The 24,017-nt window shown below is 41.4% G+C and overlaps 2 protein-coding genes across 11 annotated transcripts in view; one reads left to right on the plus strand and one right to left on the minus strand.

Moving 5' to 3' along the window:
- Positions 1-2,203, minus strand: part of RBKS (ribokinase) — a 113,373-nt gene extending 111,170 nt beyond the window's left edge. The window contains exon 1 of one of the 4 annotated variants that reach the window (XM_073338606.2): positions 1,807-2,203. Coding sequence is in view for 2 of the 4 variants with exons in the window: in XM_073338602.2 (XP_073194703.2) it covers positions 1,807-1,868 (62 nt within the window). In the remaining 2 variants the exon portion in view is untranslated. The other 3 variants (XM_073338602.2, XM_073338604.2, XM_073338605.2) reach the window with 3 other exon arrangements.
- The window catches only part of BABAM2 (BRISC and BRCA1 A complex member 2), a 298,493-nt gene continuing 276,197 nt past the window's right edge, over positions 1,722-24,017 (plus strand). For 3 of the 7 annotated variants that reach the window (XM_073338593.2, XM_073338596.2, XM_073338594.2), the window contains exons 1-2: positions 2,217-2,325; positions 6,233-6,394. In XM_073338593.2, the coding sequence (XP_073194694.1) occupies positions 2,288-2,325; positions 6,233-6,394 (200 nt within the window). In that variant the 5' untranslated portion in view covers positions 2,217-2,287. Of the gene's footprint in view, positions 1,815-2,195; positions 2,384-4,366; positions 4,606-6,232; positions 6,395-24,017 lie in introns of those variants that run through there. The other 4 variants (XM_073338599.2, XM_073338597.2, XM_073338598.2 and 1 more) reach the window with 4 other exon arrangements.

Raw genomic sequence — 24,017 nt, forward strand, 5'->3', positions numbered from 1 at the left:
CTGCAAATGTAGAGCATTTCAAAATCGCAGAGACCTCTCTAGACTTAGAAAAGGGGTGCTTTTTCATCAAGTTGGCTTACAAACTCAACCGAAAACCCCACTTGCCATCAATGTAGACTCAGTTTAAGTGGAGTATCAAGCAAGTTAAGCTAGCTCAACTGAGCTAACTTTATTGCAACCTTCCACATTTTTTTTTTAAAAAACACTACTTTACACATAAGGCCCAAGGCCCGGTGTACTGAAGAGCAAAATGGATAGGTTTTCCCAATCATATTAGTTAAATCAAGTTAGCTTAACACAAGTGAAAAGCCCTCCAACGCCTATTAATGTGCAGGCTAATATGTTTTAATCCATCAGCTATAAAAGGTCCAGCTAACATGACTTCAAATGTGTTATCCTATGTGTTTTAACAAGGGCCAAGCTTTAATCACATTAAACTCACACTCTTTTTTCCAATCAGGACAGGGCCTAAGACTGTAACTGCATTTAACAATTGTGACAGTTGTGCTATATATGTGACAAACTTTTGCATTTTCTCGTACTGCATTTTACAGAACAAACTAGTAACAGGAACTTTTCATGGATAAAAGGCCACATTTTCTTTTTTAGGACTTTTAAATCTCCGTTGGAGCATTCACGTACACATAGGGATCAATTCTAAAAGGTCTTACCCCTGCTTATAAGAGGACTCTTTCTCAGAAAGCTTCTGATGCTTTCTACAAATTACACAAAACACTTAATCTTCCTGACACAAAACCCATGGACAGTTTTTCATGAATTCTGGAATGGGTGTCTGTGTCTATGTTTCTCACCTTCAATATTCTTCTGAGCCATGTACTTTATACTTTCTTGACCAGGAACTTCAGTATTATCCCATGCTGATATAGGTTGATGGGTTGGTTTGAGGGCCGCGCGCGCGCGTGTGTGTGGGGGGGTTAGCATATTAAACTGTCACTTGCCTATGTGGTAGAGAAAATCACCTTTGAACTAGCTGAAGATTTGTGTGCATGCTTTATTTACTTTCTTAAGATCAAATCAAACTGTCCTTCTGGTAGATTTGCCTGGATCTAAGAAAGGGTTCACAGACTACTACGGTCTGAGTGAAAAATATAATTTGCCCTTCTGGCAAAGAGAACTTTGAACAGCCTGAGTACAGCTGGAAACCCCAGACTCAATGTCCCTGTCGTCAAGTTACCACAAACGGCTGATCAAAGCGCTAGCAGACAATGCATTCAAACTGAGGTTCAGCCTCAGGCATTCCTCAGTGCACTTCTCCCTGGGTCTACACGCTTCTCTCAAAGCATTACTGGTACGGCTGACATCAGCTCGGACCAACCCTCTGACTGGCAGCTCAGTTACATTGTTCTGCTCATACCTCTTCTCCTTTCCCTCCACACCCGAAGCAGGTCTTTGCTTCAGTCCCATTCATCCACCCTCCCTTCTGACTGGCAGCCCAGTGCTGATCTGCTGATGACACCCAGCCTGTTCCTCCCCATTCATCCACCCACAGCAGGTGGGAAACCTGACACTGGCTTTATTAGCTCGTGGGGCAAGAGGATTTTCCCAGCCCGGTGTGATCTGTGGTTTGGAGCCAGGACCCCTGGGTTCTCTTGCAGACTCTGACTCACCGTGTGACCCTCCCGCTCTCTGTGCCTCAGCCTAGCCCCCACCTCCTCCGGGCAATGGGGGCGGGGTGGTGCTGCCCAGGATGGGGGTGGGGCTGCCCAGGATGGGGGTGGGGCTGAGGCACCGGCACCGAGGGGCGCTCGCTCGTCACCACACCAGCGAGCGACTCCACGTACTAACCTGACCAGGTCGGTCATGCAGGATCCCACCACCACCACCTCAGTCGGGCCAGCAGCGGCCATCGCCCGAGAGGCGCAGGGTCAGCGGCCGGGTCTCCGTCCTGTGAACTTTGACCCCCCTGCTGCCTGGGCAGCCGCTTCGGGAGCTTCGCTGGTTGCCAACGGGGGGAGGGGGGGGGTCCTTCGGCCAGCCCAGGGCTGCTCCCCTCAAATGCCTGATTGCCGAGCCCGCTCCATTGCCTCTCTCCTTCCCCGCCCTATGGGTCACCCCCTCCACTCTCTCCTCTCCCTCTCGGCTGCGGCCCCCCGCTCCTGGGAGACGGGGACATTCATTCAGGCAGGTGCGGAGTCCCCCTACAGTTACGTTGACACCCTCCCCCCACGCTCTCCCGGTAACTGCGAGCCGGGAGCGCGCACGCCTTCGGCAGGGGGCGCGCCCGTAGGCGAGAGGGGTGCCGGGGTAAGGCGCGTGCCCGCGGCCGATGCTAAGGCTTTTTCTACTGCCCCGTAGTGACTGGAGGTACCTGGAGATAGCGCTAGGGAGGGGCCAGAGGGAGCAGCGCCCCCAGCAGGCTGGGGTAGGGGTGGGGAACGGGGTAATTGGGTGGGTCGCCTCCCGGGTCTCTCTCGCCCTGGGGGGCGTGGCGTAGACATGGAGGGGGGTCTAGGGGAGGGGCTGCCCCATGCACCGTGACGGGCCCTGCTGTGGGTTATGCTCCCCCCATCCCCCACCCAGCGTGGGTGCACGAGGGGTCCCAACATAGTGGATGCCTCTCCCCACCGTTGGCACGAGGGATCCTGCTACAAGGCCTCTCCCCAGAGCGGTGGTGCGAGGAGTCCCACCCAGCGTGGAATAGGTTCACCACTGGACTGCAGTGGTTCCGAGCGTGGGGTGCACTGGTCTAATCTCAGGTGTGGCCTGTGGTGACAACAGGTCTCAATAGGCAACACACCAGCCTGATCCCAGCTGCTGGTGGTGGTGATGAGTCTCCATATTCAACACTTGAGCCTGAAGAGGTGCCTGGTCTTGTTGTTATGTGTATTGCAATGGCACCGAGGAGACCCAGACATTTACCAGAACCCCCCTGCGCTAGGTGCTGTACAAACACCGAGCGAAAAGATAGTCCCTGCCTCAAAGAGTTTACACTCTAATCTGCAGCCTTGCTCAAAGCAATTCTATTAGATTGCTGATTTGCCCCTTGTGTAAGTGACAGGTTCCAGCATCCATCCTGATAAGAAAACAGTTTGCTGCTACAGTGCTCTATTAAAATAGGAGTCTGTGAAGCAACATCCTGATTCTAGTGGCTTTGTCTCGGATCAGGATGGAGCATTGAATGTTGAAGACTTGTTATCTCTACAGTCCCCACACCTATGTTAAAGTTAAGGGCATCACCAACCTGCCAGTGCCCCATTTTATGTTTGTTAGTATCATCCTCAGGCTTTCAACAGATGCAACTCTTATTTAAGAAGCCCTGGTATAGTGTTTTCTCCTGCAGATCTTGTAAAAGAAAGGGGGGAGAGGTAACATAGTGGTCTGTACCATATTGCTTATCAGAAGACCCCATTGTGGGACAATGTAAACTTTAAAATGTGTGTTGTAAAAGATCCTTGGAATGAAGGACTTTACCACAAAGAGCAAAGGAAAGTTTGGTGGAAATTATAGAATCAGGGATTAGATGGAAAGGATCCTTTAAGTAATTTCAAATCCATTTTCTCTGCTAGTTTAGAATTGTTTCCTCCAGTATATTCTTTGCTGCTTTCATATGGATTAATTTATGTAATATCCATAATGGTGCCATCCAGGTTGAAGGGAAGGGCATAGCCTATATTCGGATCCCTCATGCTGCCTGATGCAGTTCCCACTCATAATTTTCTCAGATCTAGTGGGTCATTATTAAGAGTAAAAAAGCATATGTTAGTTTTACCTGTGTTACTAGTAACAGATTATTAAAACTGAAAGGACTAAAAGAAATCAATTTACTTTTCTTCATTTGTGCTTTTTGTTTTCTTTTTTCAAGTATTTTGTTTTAGGTAGTGATACTTGACTCATCATTTTTGCTCTCTGGTCACTTTCATTTCCCTTTGGTAAACTCAGTACTGTTGTGTTTTGTTTCCAGTACTGAGAAGAGGATTAAATTGGGGGAAAACATTTCTATGTGAATTAAAATTAAAAAATTCTGACGGATTGTAAACACAGTGTATTTTGTAAAACCTCTGTTTACTAAACTTGAATGTTATTTTTAAATTTAGTTGATAGTATCTCTTTAAGCGTTGTGTGAAATTGATAAAGAGAGCAATAATTCACTTATGTAGTGTAGAAGTAAATATGGGTCTAAAATAAATGATGTGCTGTACCACATAATCAGAGATGGATGAGGAGAATGAGTAGGCGCTGTTAGCCCTTTATTCTGACAATATCCTTGTGTTTTGTGAATCAAAGATAAAGGGCCTGATCCTGAAAGGTTCAGCTTCAAGTGACTGAAGATTATGTTGAATCAGAAAAAAGATCACCCAGATAATACAAAGTGAAAACTGAACTCACTTTCTTTTTTATGCAGAAAGGTGAAAGGGTCACCCCTCTCCCCCCATTATACAGGAAATGGGTGAAAACTACTATCTTCCTCAACACTTACATCTGGGTGTTCCTACGTGTCTTTCAAAGAGGCTATGGGGACGTAGTCCATGACAATCCGTCCATGCTGAGCTGAACACAATCACAGATATTTGTTGCTGTGCCTTCTGGAAATGCCATGAACAGTAGTATACTGGCAACCTTATGATTTTCAGTTGAGATAATTCTGTAAGATAGACACTAATGTAATTGTCTCTTGGTTGCCATAAAGTGCTAGGCTTTTGCTTTAATAGAATGTTTTAAAAAGCTAATTTAGGCTCTGTTTCTTGAAGATTTATATTTTCATGTGAATTACTTTCATAAAAGCTAATTTTTTAAATCAGATGCTTAACACTGCTATCAATTACAGGGAGTTATCAATTTTGTAGGAATTAGCCATTAGTCGCCTACTCATGCTTGGAATTGGGATTTGATTAAAATTGGTGAATGTTAAAACAAGAGAAAAACATCATATTGTGAAGGTTTTACTGCAGGGAACTAATTATTCTCTTTATGGAACACTTGATAATAGCCACAGTCCATACACAGCATTATTGTTGTCTTTGTCTTGTTCTCTGGAAGAAAGATATCATAGTAACAGCAGTTACAACGATCAGGGTTGATAACAGAAGGAAAAATAGCATAAATGAAAGTCGAGAGAAGGGTGAAATTTCAAATCCCCCAGATTTTAGGCTTATTCTGTGTGTATTTGGTTTCTGGAGATGATTTTGTATATGTGAACTCTACTGGGTTGTAGATAGAGGGTGTAGATATTGTCCAGAGTAACTGAAGGCTGTATTGCAGTAAGAAGGTAAATAGAGCATCAGTTGACCTTTTCAAACATATAAAAAGCTATGGTCTAGAATCAGAATACAGAATTTGGGTTCTAATCCCAGCTGTGCCAGTGACTCTGCATGATCTTGAGTAAATCATTCAAGGTTAAATTTTCAAAAGCTCCTAAGTCCCACTGATTTTTAATTGAACCTAGGCACCCAAGTCACGTAGGCACTTCTGAAAATTTTACCCTTATGTCTTTGCGCTTCAGTTTCCCCATCTTTAAAATGGGAATAGTGATACCTTTGTAAAAGTGCAATGAGATCTTTGGATGATAAGCATTATATTATTTGTTACTAATAAGTAAATCTGATATGTTCAGTAAAGTCTTTCCAACAGGTATTTAGTGAAGAAATAAAAGTGCAAAAGTGATGTCAGTTCTGGTTGTACCAGCCGTAGTAGTGAAATTAATCTATTTTCTGATGTTTTGGGCTCATTAGAAATTACATGTGAAGATATATCTAGGGGGCCAAATCCGATCCCATTGAAGTTACTAACAAAATTCCCATTGAATTCAGTGGGGCCAGGATTTGTCACTTATGGATTTTTAATTTGTAAGGGCTGTAAGCATTGCTATGTTTTTAGGAGTCAGACTGGTCCATTTCAGTTGATTTTGCTTACTCATAGGGATTGGATCTCTAGTAAAAGCAGAGGACCAGGAAAGGTTCCATTTTTTTGTTTAGATTCAATGAGTAGCCTTCCTGATCTGACCACTTGCCCATTATTATTGAGTTAGGAGGAGAGAACTGCCTTATTATACTGTGCTCATATCTCTTATAAACCTGTATGTACTTCCGTCTGTTTATAATTACGGAACATTCGTGAACATTTGAGTTCATCGCTGTGTTAAAATAATAGTTACCTAACACATCAAATTTATTGCTTTTTTTAAAAAAAACCTTTGCTATCCCAGTCCTTCCTTTGAGTTACTTACATTGCATGGGAATTTGCACCAGGTAATTTCTTGATTTTTCCCATGCAGAGCTCCGTACAGCAGAAAAGAAGGACACGTTAAAATGTCTCCTGAAGTTGCCTTGAACAGAATTTCACCAGCACTCTCTCCTTTCATTTCCAATGTGGTCAGAAATGGAAAAGTAGGATTGGATGCTACTAACTGTCTAAGAATTACAGACCTGAAATCAGGGTAAGTATTTGAATAATGTATTTGAGAAGAAGGCCATATGTCTTTATTTAGAGTGCTGATTTTACTGTGTTAGTATGCATTTTAATTTATCTGGAGCAGAGAGATTAACTAGATTTCTTTTGTCCTGCACTACCGTTCTCTAGTATTTGTCACTTTATCTGTTGTGCTATTGGCAATGGCTTTCTTTGTAAAACATTTTCATCTTGATAATATGATCCTTACGCAGTAAACCCAGAGCTGTGAAGAGTTTGTCATTTGCTTGCTTTCTCACTTTAACCTGGATATTGAATGCTCTAGGTTAAGATAAACTTGAATAGCCTTGCTTCTGGCAACGAATATGACATCTCCATACTGTAAGGGAGGAGGAATAGCTCTTCCTTCCAGTCTGATTTCTCTCAAGAGGTCAGTAAGATACATTCATATGTGCCAGTTATCAGCAGGGCCATCCATTTGTGTGGGGTTTACTAAATTACTAGATTCATATCTGCTTGTAATTTTTATTATTATGTGTACTTGGGAAACTCTAGAGGTGTACATGGCATTTTACTGAGATAGAAAAGATGCAATCTCTGCCCAAAGGAGTTTACAACCTAGGTTAAACATGACTTACACAACAGTTGACATTAGGCAAAGGGGAATGAGGGAAAGGTGTATGTTATACCAATAAAATAAAAACCAGCAGGATCTTATTAAAGGGAAAAAGGCAAAATACCACATTTATTGTGAATACAGAAAGAATCATAGTAAGCAGTTAGTTATAACATTCCATTCAATCTCATATTTATTCACACATTCATTCATACAAACACACACACACAGGTTCTGCAAGGTTGTTATTATAGTAAGCAGTTAGTTATAGCTATAACATTCCATTCAATCTCATATTTATACACACACACACACACACGCACGCGCGCGTTCTGCAAGGTTGTTATCATAGTTACCAGCCTTAGAGTTGCTCATGCCAAGCCACTGGCCAGGTGGCCTGGACATGAGGAGGGAGCAGGGCCTTGTCAGATGCTCATCTGATGCTCCTGGAAGTTGGTTTCCACAATCAGACCCCAAAGTTCTCACTTTCTAGAGTCCGTTTTTATAGGAATTTCTTCCTATGCCAGTCTATGGGAATTGCTTCATCATGCTGTTGCTGAATCAATCAGCGGATGGCACGTTCCTGATGGCTCCGTGCTGCCAGATGTTATCTTGTTCTTTGGTTCTCCCATTCTTGAGGCTGTTGGGTGGATTCCAGTCTGCCCTCCAGGGGTCCTCTGGTTATTTCCACTTGACACCTTCTTCAGCCGATGGACACTGCATTCTTAGGCTGGCACCTCCCTGATCATTCAGTTATTATCCACACCAAGCATCCATCCACAAACATCCTCTATCTCTATTTTAATCACAATTGTTAATACAACAAAAGGGCAGGGAGTCTCTGGGTGCTGTTTCTGTTGTTACAGAGTATTGCTTTGAGTCTCTCTCTCTGTGAATTGCTTTGAGAACAGACTCTGTCTTAGAATATACTAACGCAATTAGCAGCTTGCAAGTTTCACTCATAGAGGGAGAGAAACAGTACCAAAAACCAAGAGACCTCTTAATTAGTAAAATCCTGGAATTTAAACTATGGGGAATCAAACTCATTTGTGATTTTAATACAGATCTTCTTCAATATGATCCAACATGTACACAAAACACAAAACGGTTTATCTTGGCTTTGCAAGATACATTCTGTGTGCAGCATAATACTAAGATGTGTTTTTTCTGGCTGATTTTTTTTTTAGATATTGTGTTTTTTCTAAAAAAATGCTTTTTTCATTCTTCGTTTCTCTAAATGTTCTTTTAGGTGAGTTTCTTCTTTTAGGTAGGATTTTTTATATTGTATAGTTATGCACGGTACCTAGTGTATATGCACAGGAATCTAGGACTTGAAAGAAGTAGCCCCAAAGAGAGGGCCTATGTCCCACTGCCGGATGAATGAGTCTAGGTTGCCATATACAAGGTCTAGTACTTATGTCCTAATATTTTCTTGTTCCAGGGCCCAGCTGAGTCTTGATACTTGATATGGTTGTTCCTCATATTCAAACTTGTATGTGGGTTCTTGCTCAGACTGAATTGTATTAATTCAAGATTCTGTGTTTTACTTGAAAAATCTCTATTAGCCCTACTTTTTCCATGCTACCAGTTTTTTCCAAAGCATCAGGATTTAATAGCTATTGCATTAGCTGTTTAGGGATGTTAATTACACCTAATAATTCCTCTTGCTTCTCAAGTATGTGAGCTGCAAATGTTTTTAATATATGTAAAGCTTGTGGGCTTTCAGCAAGGTTGCTGATTTTGTCATAGTTTACTTATGGGGTATAATAATATGTTATCAATAGAGCACTGTGGGAGTTTGCAAGGCACTTCAGAAATGTAGAACAGACAAATTCCTGGTGAGTTCTTTCCTTATGATCTAACAACAGATATAATGGGATACAGTTACAAGTACAAAATGGCTTGGAGGCATCTTGAGTGATGAGATGAAAGTTTGAAGATTTTGTAAAAGTAGAAGGATTTGGAGGAGGAGAGGGAGAACACTTAGTGCCTAGAGGAAACGGGAGGCTGTTCCAAGTGTAGGTGGTGGCGTGAACAAAAGGAGCCATTAGGAGGGAGGACTGGGCACGAATAGGAGGAAAAGGAAAGAAGAGCTGTAGATGGGGACAAGGACCCTGCTTTTGCACCCTCTGAAGTCAGTAACAAAATTTCCATTTTGTGATTTCACTGGTGCTGGATCAGGCCTAAAGTTAAAGCGAGTGTTGAAAATGAGGAAGAGGCATTTGAACCTGATGCTTGAATGTTTGGAAATGACTGACTGAACAGAAATTTTTGAAGTCTCTGTGCAGTAAACATTTCTAATTTTCCTGTAAATGTTGTAATTTCAAAAATCAAAAGTTAAATTTAAAAAAAGAGAGATCGTAACTTTGTGGGAATATGAACAAAGCTGTGGGAACATGATGTCTCTGCCAAAGCACTGCCATGGGTTTGTTTATTACAGGGCATGTAAGAATTTGTAATAATCATAAAAAACATTCTGCATAGATTGACAATATTAAAAGAACATCAAAACATGCAACAGAAAATAAAAGTTCTGTGACCCTAACATTTTGACAAGTGGCCATTTCAGTAACTGTGAGCATAGTTAATATAAGTTTGCAGGCACCTCTTCCACGGTGTTTCAGGGATCTGCTTGGGTAGTCGGATGTTTATCTAAAATCTGTGGATTGCACATGACCAAAATGTGAATGAATTCTTATCTTTTTACTAGCCATCCAGTTCTTATGTTATAGGTTTTTATAAATTAGGGTTAACAATGTTCTGCATTAGGTCACAGTGGTAGAGTTTTGAATACTTGTAGCATTTACAAGACATTGCATATTTTTATTGCAAGTTATGGGATAGTTGTAAAACTAATTGAGATTTTCATCAGCATTTTGGAACTGTGGGTTCCTCCTTCCATGCAAGTCAGTGGAAAAATTCCCATTGACTTGAAAGGTGCTGGATCAAGCTCTAAGTTTCTATCATATCATTTCAATCAATTTTGAGTTTTAAATGATCAGCAAGATTAAAAAGTGTTTTTAATCATTGTGCTATTTTGAAGTCAAACCATGTGCTAGATGTTTTCAGTAACGAACATATTTACCATTTACTTTTCCAAATTTATTGTCTAGGTTTGTGGTAGAGTTAAGGTTTCTCCATGTTTTGCAAACTTAATAGAAAATATCATAGAATCTCAGGTCTGGAAGGGACCAGGAGGTCATCTAGTCCAACCCCCTGCTCAAAGCAGGACCAATCCCCCATTTTGCCACAGATCCCTAAATGGCCCCCTCAAGGATTGAACTCACAATGCTGGGTTTAACAAGCCAATGCTCAAACCACTGAGCTATCCCTCCCCCCCAAAGAACTGATGTGCAGCTAAGCAATGACAGGTTTCAGAGTAACAGCCGTGTTAGTCTGTATTCGCAAAAAGAAAAGGAGTACTTGTGGCACCTTAGAGACTAACCAATTTATTTGAGCATAAGCTTTCGCTCACGAAAGCTTATGCTCAAATAAATTGGTTAGTCTCTAAGGTGCCACAAGTACTCCTTTTCTTTCAGCTAAGCAATATGATTCAGCAGATAAAATATAATGGTATGTTAATTCGTGCTGCTTGGGAGTGTGGGAGGAGAGTGTCATGGTAAGGAAATCCCTCATTTTTTTCTGCAGTCCTTGTATGTATATGTGTTTTTATAATAATTTCTTGCAGTTGCATAATGCAAAGTGTGTTACAAATGTAGAGACATACAATCTTTAGCATGAGCCTAATACTTTTACTTATTTGAGTAGGGCCTTCAGGAATCAATCAGCCCTATAGGGACCACTTTGTTGAAATGCAGACATCTTTGGAGTGGATTGTGGCAATTATTTAGCAGTGCTCAGAAACACTGCATAACAAGAAGAGAGAAATAATATTGTATTCCAAAAGAAAAAGCAGGAAGAATTTAGGTAGGAAGTGTATTCTTACCCAAATCAGAATTTTGTACTCTCATCCTTGTCCTTGTGAAAAGTGCCATGGACTCCTCAGTGAACAAAAATAGGCTGTTGAAAGTGACATACTGTAACACATCTGAAAGATGTCACTTTCAACAGCATCAGTTATGGTGTTAAAAAGACACTATCAGGCATCTCTAGAGTATTAATAAAAGCCCTACTCTTCAAAAAGTGTTTGAATGAATCAACACACTTCACACTTCGATGGATTATCAGTTCGATACTGACCTGGACCAGAGTGCCTCCTGGTATATCAACATCACATCCTGCAGCACTGAATTCTTTGGAGGTCTTTCTTCCATGTGCTGACGACTTCCTAACCTTGCTGTGTTTTAAAAATCTAACGACAGAACAATGAGGTGTGGCTGAAGGCATTTTTCATTGAGTTCAATATTTAAGTAGAGCAGAGAATGTGAATGGGGAAAGTCACTTATCAACCAGATTGATGTACAAATGGAATGGTCTTCCATATGAAAGCCTCTCTTTAAAGCCTTATGTGTTGCTGGGATGCAGTTATTTAAGAGGCTGCTGTCTTTCCTCTCTCATATTACAACAGTTGAGGTCTTTGACCTCAAGCATTTGTGTTTCTGAGGTTGATGGAAGGACATTCTCAGTAGAGAGTCTTTGCCTGTGGAACCTGTTTTCCTTGACTGTACATCAGAGTCCAAGGTTGGTGAGCTTCAGATCATACTACAAGGCTTTTTTATTTAGTCAATATTTTTATTATTGTATTTGTTTTGGTTAGTTAGAAGTCTTGGGCCAGGCAGAGTTTTAAGAGCAGAACTATTTGGACTAGGTTTGAGTTCTTGTATAATTTTCTTCTAGGTGCTACATAATCATATCAATAAAATATGGATGCTATACATATACAGTCTATTTTGTGTTTCCTGCGATGAGATTCAATGGAAAATTCTCCTTTTGTAATCCCTTGATAGTAATCAGTTTTGGTATTTTGATGTTTCCACTTGGCAAATCTCTCATTGATCCCTGGATCTCTGACATCAGGCTTTCTTTACAATCATTTAAATTCCTAAATAAGAATGTATATACGGCAGTGGTAAAAAATAATGATGTACTTTCTGGGGCAGATGCTGGCAACATGCAAGTTCTATACAGAGCTTTAGTAGGATGTTCATGAATTTATTGCCCTGATTCCTGACCGACAGTGTTACTTTATTTTCTGTGTTTAGCAAACAGACTGCGATGTGTTTTGGTAATTCCTTTTTCATATGAGCATTTCTCTTTTTAATGTAAAGGCACATTTACATTTTAAAGTTTTTCAGTATATCATTTTCGAATGTACTGTGAAATATTGAAATAAGGACTCCCTTATTGCAATAGTGTTTCCCTTAACACTTTAATCTCCTGGCATTGTATGAGTTGAAGTGAGAGGTTCTGCTTCAAGTACTGGAGAAAAATTGCATTTCATCGTTCATAATAATTTTTTTAACATGTATTTGATTAGTTTAGGATAAAGTCTGACAGGCCTGATAGCTTTTGTTGATGGACAGATACTATTATGAAAAATTGCTTGGGGTTTCAGTCCCATGGGGGGTGGTGAGCTGGCACTTGCAGCTTCAGCCCTGTCAGGGGGGCGTGGAGGCTCAGGGTTTCATCCCATAGCGGCGTGAGCTGGAGCTCGAGGCTTCAGCACTGCTGAGGAGGGGGCACTGATGATTGGGACTTCAGCCCTAAAGGAGACAGCGAGGCAGTGCTCATGGCTTCAGCCCTGCAGCAGGAGGCGAGCTGGTGCTGGGGCTTCAGCCCTGCAGGTGGCGCCTAGGCTCTGACTTCAGCTGCACATGCTTATTTTAACAGGAAATTGCATCACTGTAGTGCTGTGCAGACTTCCTGTGCTATGATCTCCTTGCAAGCTGCACACTACAGGCTGTGTGTACTGTTCATAAGTCGCATTTGAATAGTTTTAGATTTAAGTGTTAACCCTATGCTAATTTCGTGGATGACAATGACATCCTCAAACTGTAAGAAACGCAAGTACGAAGAAGAAAACTGAAGTTTTCAGCCAGAATGGGAGGAAGATTTTGCATTCACTAATAAAGGTGGCAAACCCCTGTGCCTAATTTGCAATGCATCACTCTCTCACTATAAAGCAAGCAACTTGAAACATCACTATGAAACGACTCACAATAACTTTTCGTCTAAGTACCATCCTGGATCAGAATTAAGGAAAAACAAGCTAATCACATAAAATTATGCCTCAACAGACACCACTTTCTGCATTCAGTAAGGAAGCTGACATAATGACTGAAGCTAGTTTTGTTATGGCATGGAATATCGCTTGTGCTAAACATCCATATTGTGATGGAGAATTTGTTAAGAAGAATATTGCAGAAGTGGTTGCAGTTTTAGATCTGAGTAACACGAAACTTTAATGACTAATACAGAAAATTCAAATTTCGCCCCACACTACAGAGAGGCGGATCTCCTAGATCAATGCCGATATTGCAAGCAACCAGCAAAATGATTTAAAGAATTCTCTAGCATTCAGCCTAGCTGTCGTTGAGTCCACAGATATTCAAGATAAACCACAACTAGCGATATTTGTTCGTTATGTTTCCACGGATGTAATTGTGAAAGAATAAATGTTGAACTTGGTGCTAAAAGAAACAACCCACGGTGTTGACATAAAGAATGCACTTGACAAAGCATTGACAAATGCTGATGTACTGTGGGGAAAAAAAGTAGGCTTTATTGGACTCTTGAAAAGTGATCCCAAATTTCTGGAGTTTCTCCCTGTTCATTGCATCATCCATTGTGAACATGTCATAAGCAGATACTTCAAGTATAAAAATGTTACAAAAATAGTCCTAGAAACTGTCAATTTCATCCGCTCGAATGGGAAGATTTATTGACAGTTCAAAAATGTAATTGAAAGGCTGAATCTTGAAGACAAACCTAACAATGTCTCTTTCTACTGTATTGTGAGGTGGTTATCAACCAGCAATGTCTTAAATAGGTTTGTGGAACTGTTGGAACCTATCAGTGCTTGCCTTGAAGAAAAGGAAAAGTCCTATCCACAACTGAAAGATGACCAATGGATGCAGGATCTGATGTTTTTCACTGATATTATGCAGCAACTGAAAACTCTCAACTTGGCACTCCCAGGGAAGGATAAGATTATTTCTGACCTTACTCAGACAGTCTTCGGTTTCCAAAACAAATTAAAGCTTTTGCAAAGACACATAGTGTCAAGAGACTGCCAGCACTTTCCCCATCTCAAGAGTAGGGTAAACACATTCCCTGAAATCAAAGAAGAAGATCACAAAGTCGAGGAACACAGAGGTAAATTACAAGGAATGTTTAATGACTTTCAGGCCAGGTTTGAAGACTTGCAGAAGCTGAGATTCTGCTTTACCTTTCTTGTAAACCCTTTCATGGTTGATGTGATCAATGATGGCTGTCTGATTCCCAAAACTGTGGTTACAGAAACATCTACTGTAGAGAAGGAGCTATTGGAACTCCACGAAAACCAGGCTCTAAAGATGATGCATAAATCACAGTCTACAATTGAATTCTGGAAGCAAGTTCCAGGAACGAAGTATCCTCAACTCAAGAAGACTAGTGTGCGACTCATTTCAGTTATTGGCACAACATACTGTTGTGAATTGCTGTGCTCTTTGATGAAGTTTGTAAAATCAAAACATTGTGCAGTCCTTACAAATCAACATCTGACCGAGCTCCTCCTTACCACCTTGACAATGTATCAACCAGTTTTCCATAGACTTACAACCAGGATGGAAACCCACAACGCCCTTAGCTCTAGCAGTAATTAGCAGTGTTACAGTAATATTTAATATTTTTAAAAATGCATGTATAAAGGTTGCCCATGTCTTGCGGCTCTTGAACTTCTGAAGATTATTGTATGTGGCCCAGAGGGACAGGAAGTTTGGCCATTCCTGTAGAATGTATATATGTGATGCAAGTAATAACTTTGAAAGAAAAAAGAGCATTTGTTTGCCTGCCTAAATGGGGCAGCATTTGTTTGCCTGCCTAAATGGGGTGAGTAGATAAAGAGATAAGTGTTTATAAGGTTTAAAAAGAAAATTAGAACATTGAAATGAATTACGGTTAGTAACTGCCATGGCTGTGTTAGCCTGGGGTCTGTGGTTTAACAGCTTCATGAAAGACCACTTACTTCTCTCTTTCTCAATTCAACTTAAACTTTGTCTTGTATGTTTTTATGTTAATATCTTTAGTTTGGTAAAGTCAGAGACTTCCTCCTGTCTGACCTCACAAACGCTGAATATTGTTTCAGCCAGGTGTACACTTCAATAACAATGGGGGGAAGCTATTTGTGAGGTGCCTGATGTAGTCTGGTTGAAGAAATTTTGACATGATATAGCACTAAATCTATCTGCTAAATCAAGGGTGGACAAACTTTTTGGCCCAATGGCCACATGTGGGTTGTGAAACTGTATGAAGGGCTGGGTAGGGAAGACTGTGCCTCCCCAAACAGCCTGGCCCCCTCCCCCTATCTGCCCTCTCCCACTTCCTGCCCCCTGACTGCCCCCCGTCAGAATCCCTGATCCATCCAAACCCCCCTGCTCCTTGTCCCCTCACCGTCCCCTCCCGGGATCTCCCGCCCCTAACTGCCCCCACCCCCAGAAACCCAACCCCTATCTACCCCCCCCAGCTCCTGACCGGCCCCTCGGTACTCCCACACCTATCAAACTGCCCCATGTCCCCTGACTACCCCCTGGGACCTCCTGCCCCTTATCCAACCCTCCCGCTCCCCGCCCCCTTACAATGTCTCCCAGAGTGGCAGGACTGGCTTATTGGAAAGCCTGGGAGGTGGGTGGGCACAAGCCACACTGCTCACATGGCGGTGTGGCTGTGGGGGTGGGGGACAGCAGGGGAGGGGCCAGGGGCTAGCCCCCCTGGCTGGGAGCTCAAGGGCCGGTCAGGACGGTGGGCTGTAGTTTTCCCTCCTCTGTGCTAAATGTACTTCTTCCTGATTGTTATAGGGAGAAGGCTTTTTATTTATTTTAGTTGTCCATACCTGGTTGACCCATTCAACCTTTTTTGAAAACCAGACTTTTTATTAATGTACTAGAGATTTCTGCTGGGAGCTTCCTATTGTCAAAACTGCCCTCCTTTTTCTCTTCATAGGGCAGCACTGTTCAGAAAAAGCTCCTGTCATAAAAAGCTTCCTTTCTGTGTAAAGGTGGCTGTTAAGGATGCTATGAAAACCATAGTAGTCAAAAGCCTGGTGCAACTAAATATCTGATATGGACAAGTGATATTCAATTACTTATTTTAACAAATGCAATTAAATATTTGCTGGACAAGTTCCGGACCTGGTCAGTGCACCAAAGATTTTTAACTGATTGGTATATCTGACCAGAGACAGAAAAAGAAAGCTGTTCTTCTGCCCCAATTTCCTTGTAAACAGCACTGGGTGGAGAAGAAATGGATTTACGTAGAAGGACAGCTGTTTTGCTAAATTCCTCATCTAGCTCTTCTCAGCCCATCATATTCCATGATGCATGTGGCTAAATTATGTGTTTTCCTGCAACTCAGATATGGGATTAAATGGCCGTTTTGTGGTGTTTTACAATGGAACAGAGGCAAGGGAGGCTGGCTTTTATTTTCAGTCTCAGATCAGACAGATTAGTCAATAGCTGCATTTTGGAGTTTTAAGTGCAGGTGAGATGAGATCAGCAGTTTGACCCTGAAGGGCTGACATTCATGTGCATGAACTGGATTCATAAGCAGGTGGAATTTTAAGTACAGTTAGAGAGGTTATTTTATCTCTGTATTTGGCTGTGGTGTGAACGCTGCTAGAAAACTGTGCCCAGTTCTGGTGTCCACAATTCAAGAATGATGTTGATAAATTGGAGAGGGTGCAGAGAAGAGTCCCGAGAATGATTAAAGGATTAGAAAACATGTTTTTTAGTAATAGACTCAAAGAACTCAGTCTTATTTAGCTTAACAAAGAAGTTTAAGGGGTGACTTGATTACTGCCTATAAATACCTATGTGGGGAACAAATATTTGATAATAGGCTCTTCAGTCTAGCAGAGAAAGGTATAACGTGATCCAGCTGCTGGAAGTAGAAGCTAGACAAATTCAGACTGGAAATAAGTCATAATTTTTTACATGAGAGTAATTGACTACTGGAACAATTTACCAAGGGTCATGGTGGATTCTGCATCACTGATCATTTTTAAATCAGAATTGGATGTTTTTCTAAAAATTATACTCTCAATTATTTTGGGGAAGTTCTATGGCCTTGGTTATACAGTTGGTCAGACTAGATGATCACAGTGGTCCCTTCTGTCTTTGAAATCTATGAATATGTACAGTACCATTTAGGGCCTGATTCTGCAATCCTTACATTACACCCAACTAAAGTAAAGACTATTTGAATAGTAAGGTGCTAATAAGTGTCAGTGAGGGAGGCAGAATCAAGTCCTTAATTTCTGAAAACAACAAAGTCTGGTAAGAAGCAAATTTGGACAACTATGTTTTCTTATAGGACAGTCATGTTTGAGATTTAATAGTATTTGAACAAATTGGTTTAAAAGAGTTTCCTAGTTTGCCAACGAGGCACGGTGCTGTTCTGGCACCGTGGGAAACAAACACTCTTCATAGGCCTTTTTTTTTGGAGTGCTTTCAACGTTGTATAAATCAGCACACAAATCTTCCAAAGAAAGTCTTAGAGAGGGAGGAGTGTGAGGTAATATCTTTTATTAGACCACAGAGCTCTTCTTCAGCTCTGTGGAAGCTCAAAAGCCTGTCACTCTCACCAATAGAAGTTGGTCCAATAAAAGATGTCACCTCACTTACCTTGTCTCTCTAATATCCTGGGACCAACACAGCTACAACAACAAAGTCAGTCTTGTTATTCAGCATGTGATTTCCACTGATAATGGAAAAAAATGCCTAAAGATCTGCTAGTAGTGCTATCCCTTTCAAACTCTCTCTGCTCCCTTGGATAACCATAATCCTAGTACTCTTCTTCTGGCTATGATGTGAGGACATAGACTACTTTGAGTACTACCTTGATATTATAGGCTACCAGGAAAGTCACTTATAGCAAGCAACTGTCATTTTATCATTGGTGGCCAAACCTGTTATCTCTCAACGTGTTTGATTTTTCTGCTCTTGGGAAGCAAGAGACCTGAGGCTGCTACTGTATTTTCTTTACAGTTCAATGTGTATCTTAATTGTCCCTCTAAAAATGGACCTGACCTAGTGACGGAGTACCAGGGCAATATGCTGCCATAAGGGAGAACTAGGTTCATAAGCAAATAGGATTTTTATAGCTTCTGGTTGGATACTTGCTACACTTTATCGAAGCTATTGCATTTGGTCTTTGAGACATTACTAATCTTAGTAAGCCGCCTAGCTAATCCAAAGAACAAAAAAGGCACTTGTTAAAGAGAACATTGTTTACTGTTCATTTTTGGCCAGAAGGAAGTTGATGTGTTGGAGGCAGACAACTGAGAAGATTAGGTGATGATTACAAAAGAAAAACAGCTACATCAAAGAGGTTCAGGAGTTATATTGGGACTGCTGTTAAGATCAGATATATTAGTTATTACTGAGACGACAAAGGTATCCTAGTGAAATACAGTTGATCAAAACGTGGAGGAAGTTGGGGAAATCTGAGTACCGTGAAACTGTAAATAGAAATTCTAATAAAAATATAAAAACTTGTTTCTTTAAAATATTATTTTTTCTCAAGATACCTGTTTCTGTGGATTCCTAGGCTGCATTGAAATGAATAGCAAAACATCCATTATTTTCAATGGGGCCAGGATTTTATCCCTGGTTATGTGCATCCTACAGGACAGTGGCTCTCAACCTTTCCAGACTACCCCTTTCAGAAGTCTGATTTGTCTTGTGTACCCCCAAGTTTTACCTCACTTAAAAACTGCTTGCTTACAAAATCAGACATAAAGATACAAAAGTGTCGCAGCATATTGTTTACCATATGATTATAAAATAGATCAATTGGAATATAAATATATACATTTCAGTGTATAGTATATACAGCAGTATAAGCAAGTCATTGTATGAATTTTTTTTATACTGACTTGCTAGTGCTTTTTATGGAGTCTGTTGTAAAAACTAGGCAAATATCTAGATGAGTTGATGTACCCCCTAGAGACCTCTGTGTGCCTCTGGTTGAGAACTACTGCTACAGGAGACCATATAGGAATTCCCAGAGCGCTTACATTTTAAGCCTTTAAGGCAGCTACTGCTGTGCCTTGCAGACACTGCAGTCAATTTACCTGTGCTGCTCCACTGCACTTCATGGTCAGTGCTTTACGGTTTGGTGGATGAGTTCACTCAGGAACATTCACACTCACCTTTATAATAATAACTCCTAGTAATCCTTGATAACAGTTTCCAGCTTTGATTTCTCCCCCCTCGCACACACACCAGGGGCACTGGAGCCTTCCCAAAAGTGAGGGGGCTGGGGGCCCCTGCCCCCCGAGGCCCCGCCCTCTCTCCCCCGGAGGCCCTGCCCCCGGCCAAGCCGGAGCAGGGCCAGGGAGCCCGCTCCCCCACCTGGAGAGGGGGCGGGAGGCAGCAAAAGCATCCCCCTGCCCGTGGCCCTGCCCCCGGGCTCCCTGCCTAGGGCAGATGGAGGGACCCCGGTTCCCCATAGCTGCCCGCTTCATTCTCACCGACCTGACTCCAGCTGGTGTGGGGGCCTTGGAGCTGCAGCCCGGCCATGGTAAGAGCTGCGTGGGCAGCTGTGGGAAGCCACGGCAGACCCTCCACCTGACCGCAGTGTGGGGGCCCCAAGCAGCCCCCAGCCCGTGTCCCCGCCCCCGGGCTCCCCACCCAGGGCAGGTGGAGGGTCTGCGGCTCCCAACAGCTGCCTGTGTGGCTCTTACTATGGCTGGGCTGCGGCTCTGAGCTCCCACGCCTCCTGACGGAGCTGGGTCAGGGAGAACTGCACAGGCAGCTGTGGTGAGCCAGTGCAGAGTCATGGATCGTCCACATCCACCTGCTCTGGGTTGGGCGGGAAGCCCAGGGGGGCAGGGACACAGGCCGGGAGGTGCTCTCAGCCCCCCCCATCTCCCCCCATCACGGGCAGGTGGAGGGTCTGCTCGCGTGGCTCCCACAACTGCCTGGGCTCCATACTGGCCTGGTCGAGGAGAGGAGGGGAAGGGGACAGGGCCCGCCCCGGCAAAAAGTGGGAGGGCCGTGGCACTTTGCCCCCCCGCCCCCCAGTTCCAGTGCCACTGACACGCACTTCCCCTTGTCCTCTTATTGTATTCCTGTGGTCAGTCTCTCAAATAAACCTCAGCATTTAGGATCTGTGAAGCACTGGCATAACCTTTGTTGAGGCATCATCTAATAATTAACATCACCAGTGGCATTGTGCCTTCCATTTGCCTGTGTTGGCAATTTAACTTCTACTGTTTCATTGTTAAGTTTACCATATTCCCTTCCACCCCAAACACATCAAGATTCAAGCATGGTTGCTTTGGAAAGGAACTAGATTTGGGCTAGTCCCATATGAGTGCTGTGTTCCTGCTAGGATGAAGGCATTGATGCACAGAGATTTTTGAATCATGTTCTCTACTTAGCCTTTGCTCAAATGTGGCCTTGTTTATGATAAATACATTTGGATAAATACAACACTTCATGGTTGTTTCTTTTTCAATGTTTTATTGATATAGAAGAAGGGAGAAGGACTATTCCTGGCTAGGGTGCAGTCTGTTCTCAGATGCTGTTTCCCATCATGTCCTGGCAAGAGTGCCTAAAAGCTCTCCTGGCCTCCTCTGGAAATTCAAATAACCATGACTTATGATTAGTCAAAAATGCCTTGAATTTGTGAGGAGGCTGACAATTTTATATGTAATTGTCAGTGGCCCATGTACTTCATGTGGCTGTGAAATTCACTGTCAAATTCACCCTTTTATACAAAATTGCATTCCAGAATCTAAGGGCTGGTCTGTGTTAAAAAAAAGTTGTACTGGATTAATTAAATCAATTTTATATCAATCCAGTTAAACTGCTGCAAAATCTTAATGTGGGCACTCTCTACCAGGTTGAGCTCTTGCTGAAAAGATTTTAGCTTGTGTTGATAACTTAAACCAAAAGGTTAAATAGATTTGAGCATGTCTTAATTAGGGGTTAGCAATGGATTAACTAGATTGATTTAAAAATTTACTTTGCTAAACTGGTGCAGTTTTTCTAGTGTAGATAAGGCCTGTGTGGTGTTTTTTTTTGTTTGTTTTTAAATAAAGCCTGTCTATATGTAGAGTTGCACCAGTTTGTCTAAAGGTATGATTTAAAAATCTGTTTAGTTAAACCAGTGCAAAAACCTGCATGAACACTCTTAATTTGACATAAACCTGGTTTACATTGTTTTAACTTAAGCCAATTAGGAACAGGTTTAAAGTAAACCAAAATTAGTCACTTGTAAACCAAAGATATTGATAAAGGGTTTGAATTGGTTTCACTAAATCAGTTTTAAAACCAATTCAAGTTAAACTGGTGCAACATGTGTTTCTGCAAATGTCGCTATTCCTTATGGTTGTAAAGAAACCTTGAAAAGCTTAACTGCTAGTGTTGTCTTTAGTTTGCAAACAACCTGAAATCAGAGGTGATTAAATATCAACATTAACCGTTTCACTGCTGATTAGCTAGATGTTGCTGCTAAAATAATGTGCTTATCTCCTAACTCTAAACTTAGGGGGAAATCTGGGTTTTTCCTACCTCTGGGTTTATAATGCCTGCTCTGGAATAATTACAACATTTCTTTAATTTTTTTAATCCTTAAATTATTGTTACGTACTCTCAATTATAACTCCATCTTCATGTCCCCACAACCCACGCACTAGGTACTGAACCCATAAATTCTTATTACCACCTCAAAATGCAGGGTCACCAATTCTTGTGATTTTTATCTCAAATCTCATGATATTTGGTGTCGTTATTAAAACCGTATTCCTGAAGGCAGGTGATTATGGTGAATCTCAGCTTTCGTTAAAAATAATTTAAGTTTCTATTCCTCATGGTTGCAATGAAAAGTCTGAAAATGTGAACCAAGTTCACCATAAAGGCCCAGAAATCAAAAGGCATATAACATCCCCCAAAAGTATTTTTTTTAAATCTTGTTATTTTAAAAACAGTATCATGATTTTTGAATGCTTAGTGTGAACAATGCTACTGGATACCCTAAATAATGGGTTTTTTAAAAATAATTTTGAGTCAATTTTTAATGGCACTCGGGGGCCTATTCACCATGACAGTGATAGTTCAAGAGCTAGGAATTATTAAAGTTTTTGTCATTGGCCTCCCACCTAGCTCTTTTGCCCTCGTTCCTAAAGCAGCTTGTACTTGTAGTGTCCATTATGGACACACTGTGAAAGTACGGTAAGTAGAGCAGAGGTACACCATTGAAGATCTTGACGGTCAAAGGATAGGGCTAAGGCATAGCCTCAAATTCCAAAATATACCTTTGGTGCTTTCCACTCAGTCTAGCTCTCGGATCCAAAGTATTGGATTCCTAAGCAGTTCTGACAAAGGGTTCATTTCTTCTTTTTCGTATGGCAAGAGAGGTGATTAGCAACATTTAATTAACCAAATCTTGATTAGTGAGCCAGTGAATAGCTTTGGAAGTGGCTTGGTGTAAGTCTGAGATGCCACCAGCAAATGATAGAAGCGGGCACTGATTTACAATATGATCCATAATTTGCAGCTGTTGTCCATAGTCACATTGTGCATTATCTCTCATCTTCCAGAGGTGTAAGAGATGACAGCATCTGCCATGTAATGTTCTGAAACAGTTCAATGTGGACCATTGTTTCCAGGGTAGGTTTCAAGCTTGGAAGTTCTTTTGTGGTGTCAGCAATCAGATGTTTGTTTGGGACGTTAGGATTATCCCAGAGTTCATTTCAGTGTACCCCAAGATTGAATGAGGGCACTTTAAAAGCTTTAGCCCAATCCCAAAGGGGCTTGCAAGATTTCAGACACGTCTTTTGAAGCTTCTGGAGGTCCTAATGAATTGGTAAATTCAAGCTGGGCATGGTTTGATTGCACTCACTTTGTTTGAGTTCCCCCAAGATTAACAAATGGAGCATTTGGGGGTGCAAGACATAAATTAGTTTCAACATATGCATCAAAAACAGAATTGGAAAAGTTGGGAACTAGACGGGAAGGGAAAGTATGAGTTTAAAAAACAAAGGCTTTAGTATTTTGAAGGAACTCCTTTAACAATGAATTAGTTAAGTAGTTTAAGAAAAATGTTTTACATAAACCTGTATGCAGTCTTAGTTATGTTGTATTTTCTAACATTAGCTGCTCTCTTGGTCCCAGTGATACATTTTCAGTAAACGAAAAACCTAGTTTGAAATGTAGTCTGTGCTTTTAATAGAGAAGTTGGTGAGATTTTTGACTACTACATGGAATTCTGGAAACAATGCTTACTGTCTAATGAAAATTGCATTTATGATAGCGTAGCTCTGGAACTTTCTGTTTGAATCAGTTCTGTCCATGAACATCATTAAGAGGATCTGAAACTGCAGGTGGTAAACTATAATTTCATACTGAATACTCCTCTTTTTGAGAATAATGTATAAGTGGTAATATTCATGGTCTGTTGATTTTCTCAGAATTGGAGTTCACATTTGTAAAGAGCAGAAATCATATTTGTAAAGAGCAGTGCATGTGTGATTGGTATTACCCCGTAATGAATAAATACATGGTAAAGAGAACAGTAATTGAGAAAATATGTCACAAGAATTTTTATTTAATTTTGCTCGCAAGCAAAAATCCTTCTAGTGTGGAAGGATAAAATTGACCTAAGTGGCAATTCTTCAACTCCTTCATACCCATGGAAGGTCCTCCCCATTGAGCTCCTTTTTACAACTTTATCCCCATCTGAATTTGCAGAAAATGAACCCTATGTGATGATGCTAAATAAATCAGGTCAAGTCTGGAATTTTCCATCTAACTTCAGCCCCTTCGAACATATAATTTAGCCATTCCCTTAAAATTTCCCTCTTCATCTGTGATTTTTAAAATTTCATTCCTTCGCTTCTTTTCTTTTTAATTGTTGTTAACTCTTAACT

The sequence above is a fragment of the Lepidochelys kempii genome, chromosome 3 (genome assembly GCF_965140285.1).
Source record: "Lepidochelys kempii isolate rLepKem1 chromosome 3, rLepKem1.hap1, whole genome shotgun sequence".
NCBI lineage: Eukaryota > Metazoa > Chordata > Testudines > Cheloniidae > Lepidochelys > Lepidochelys kempii.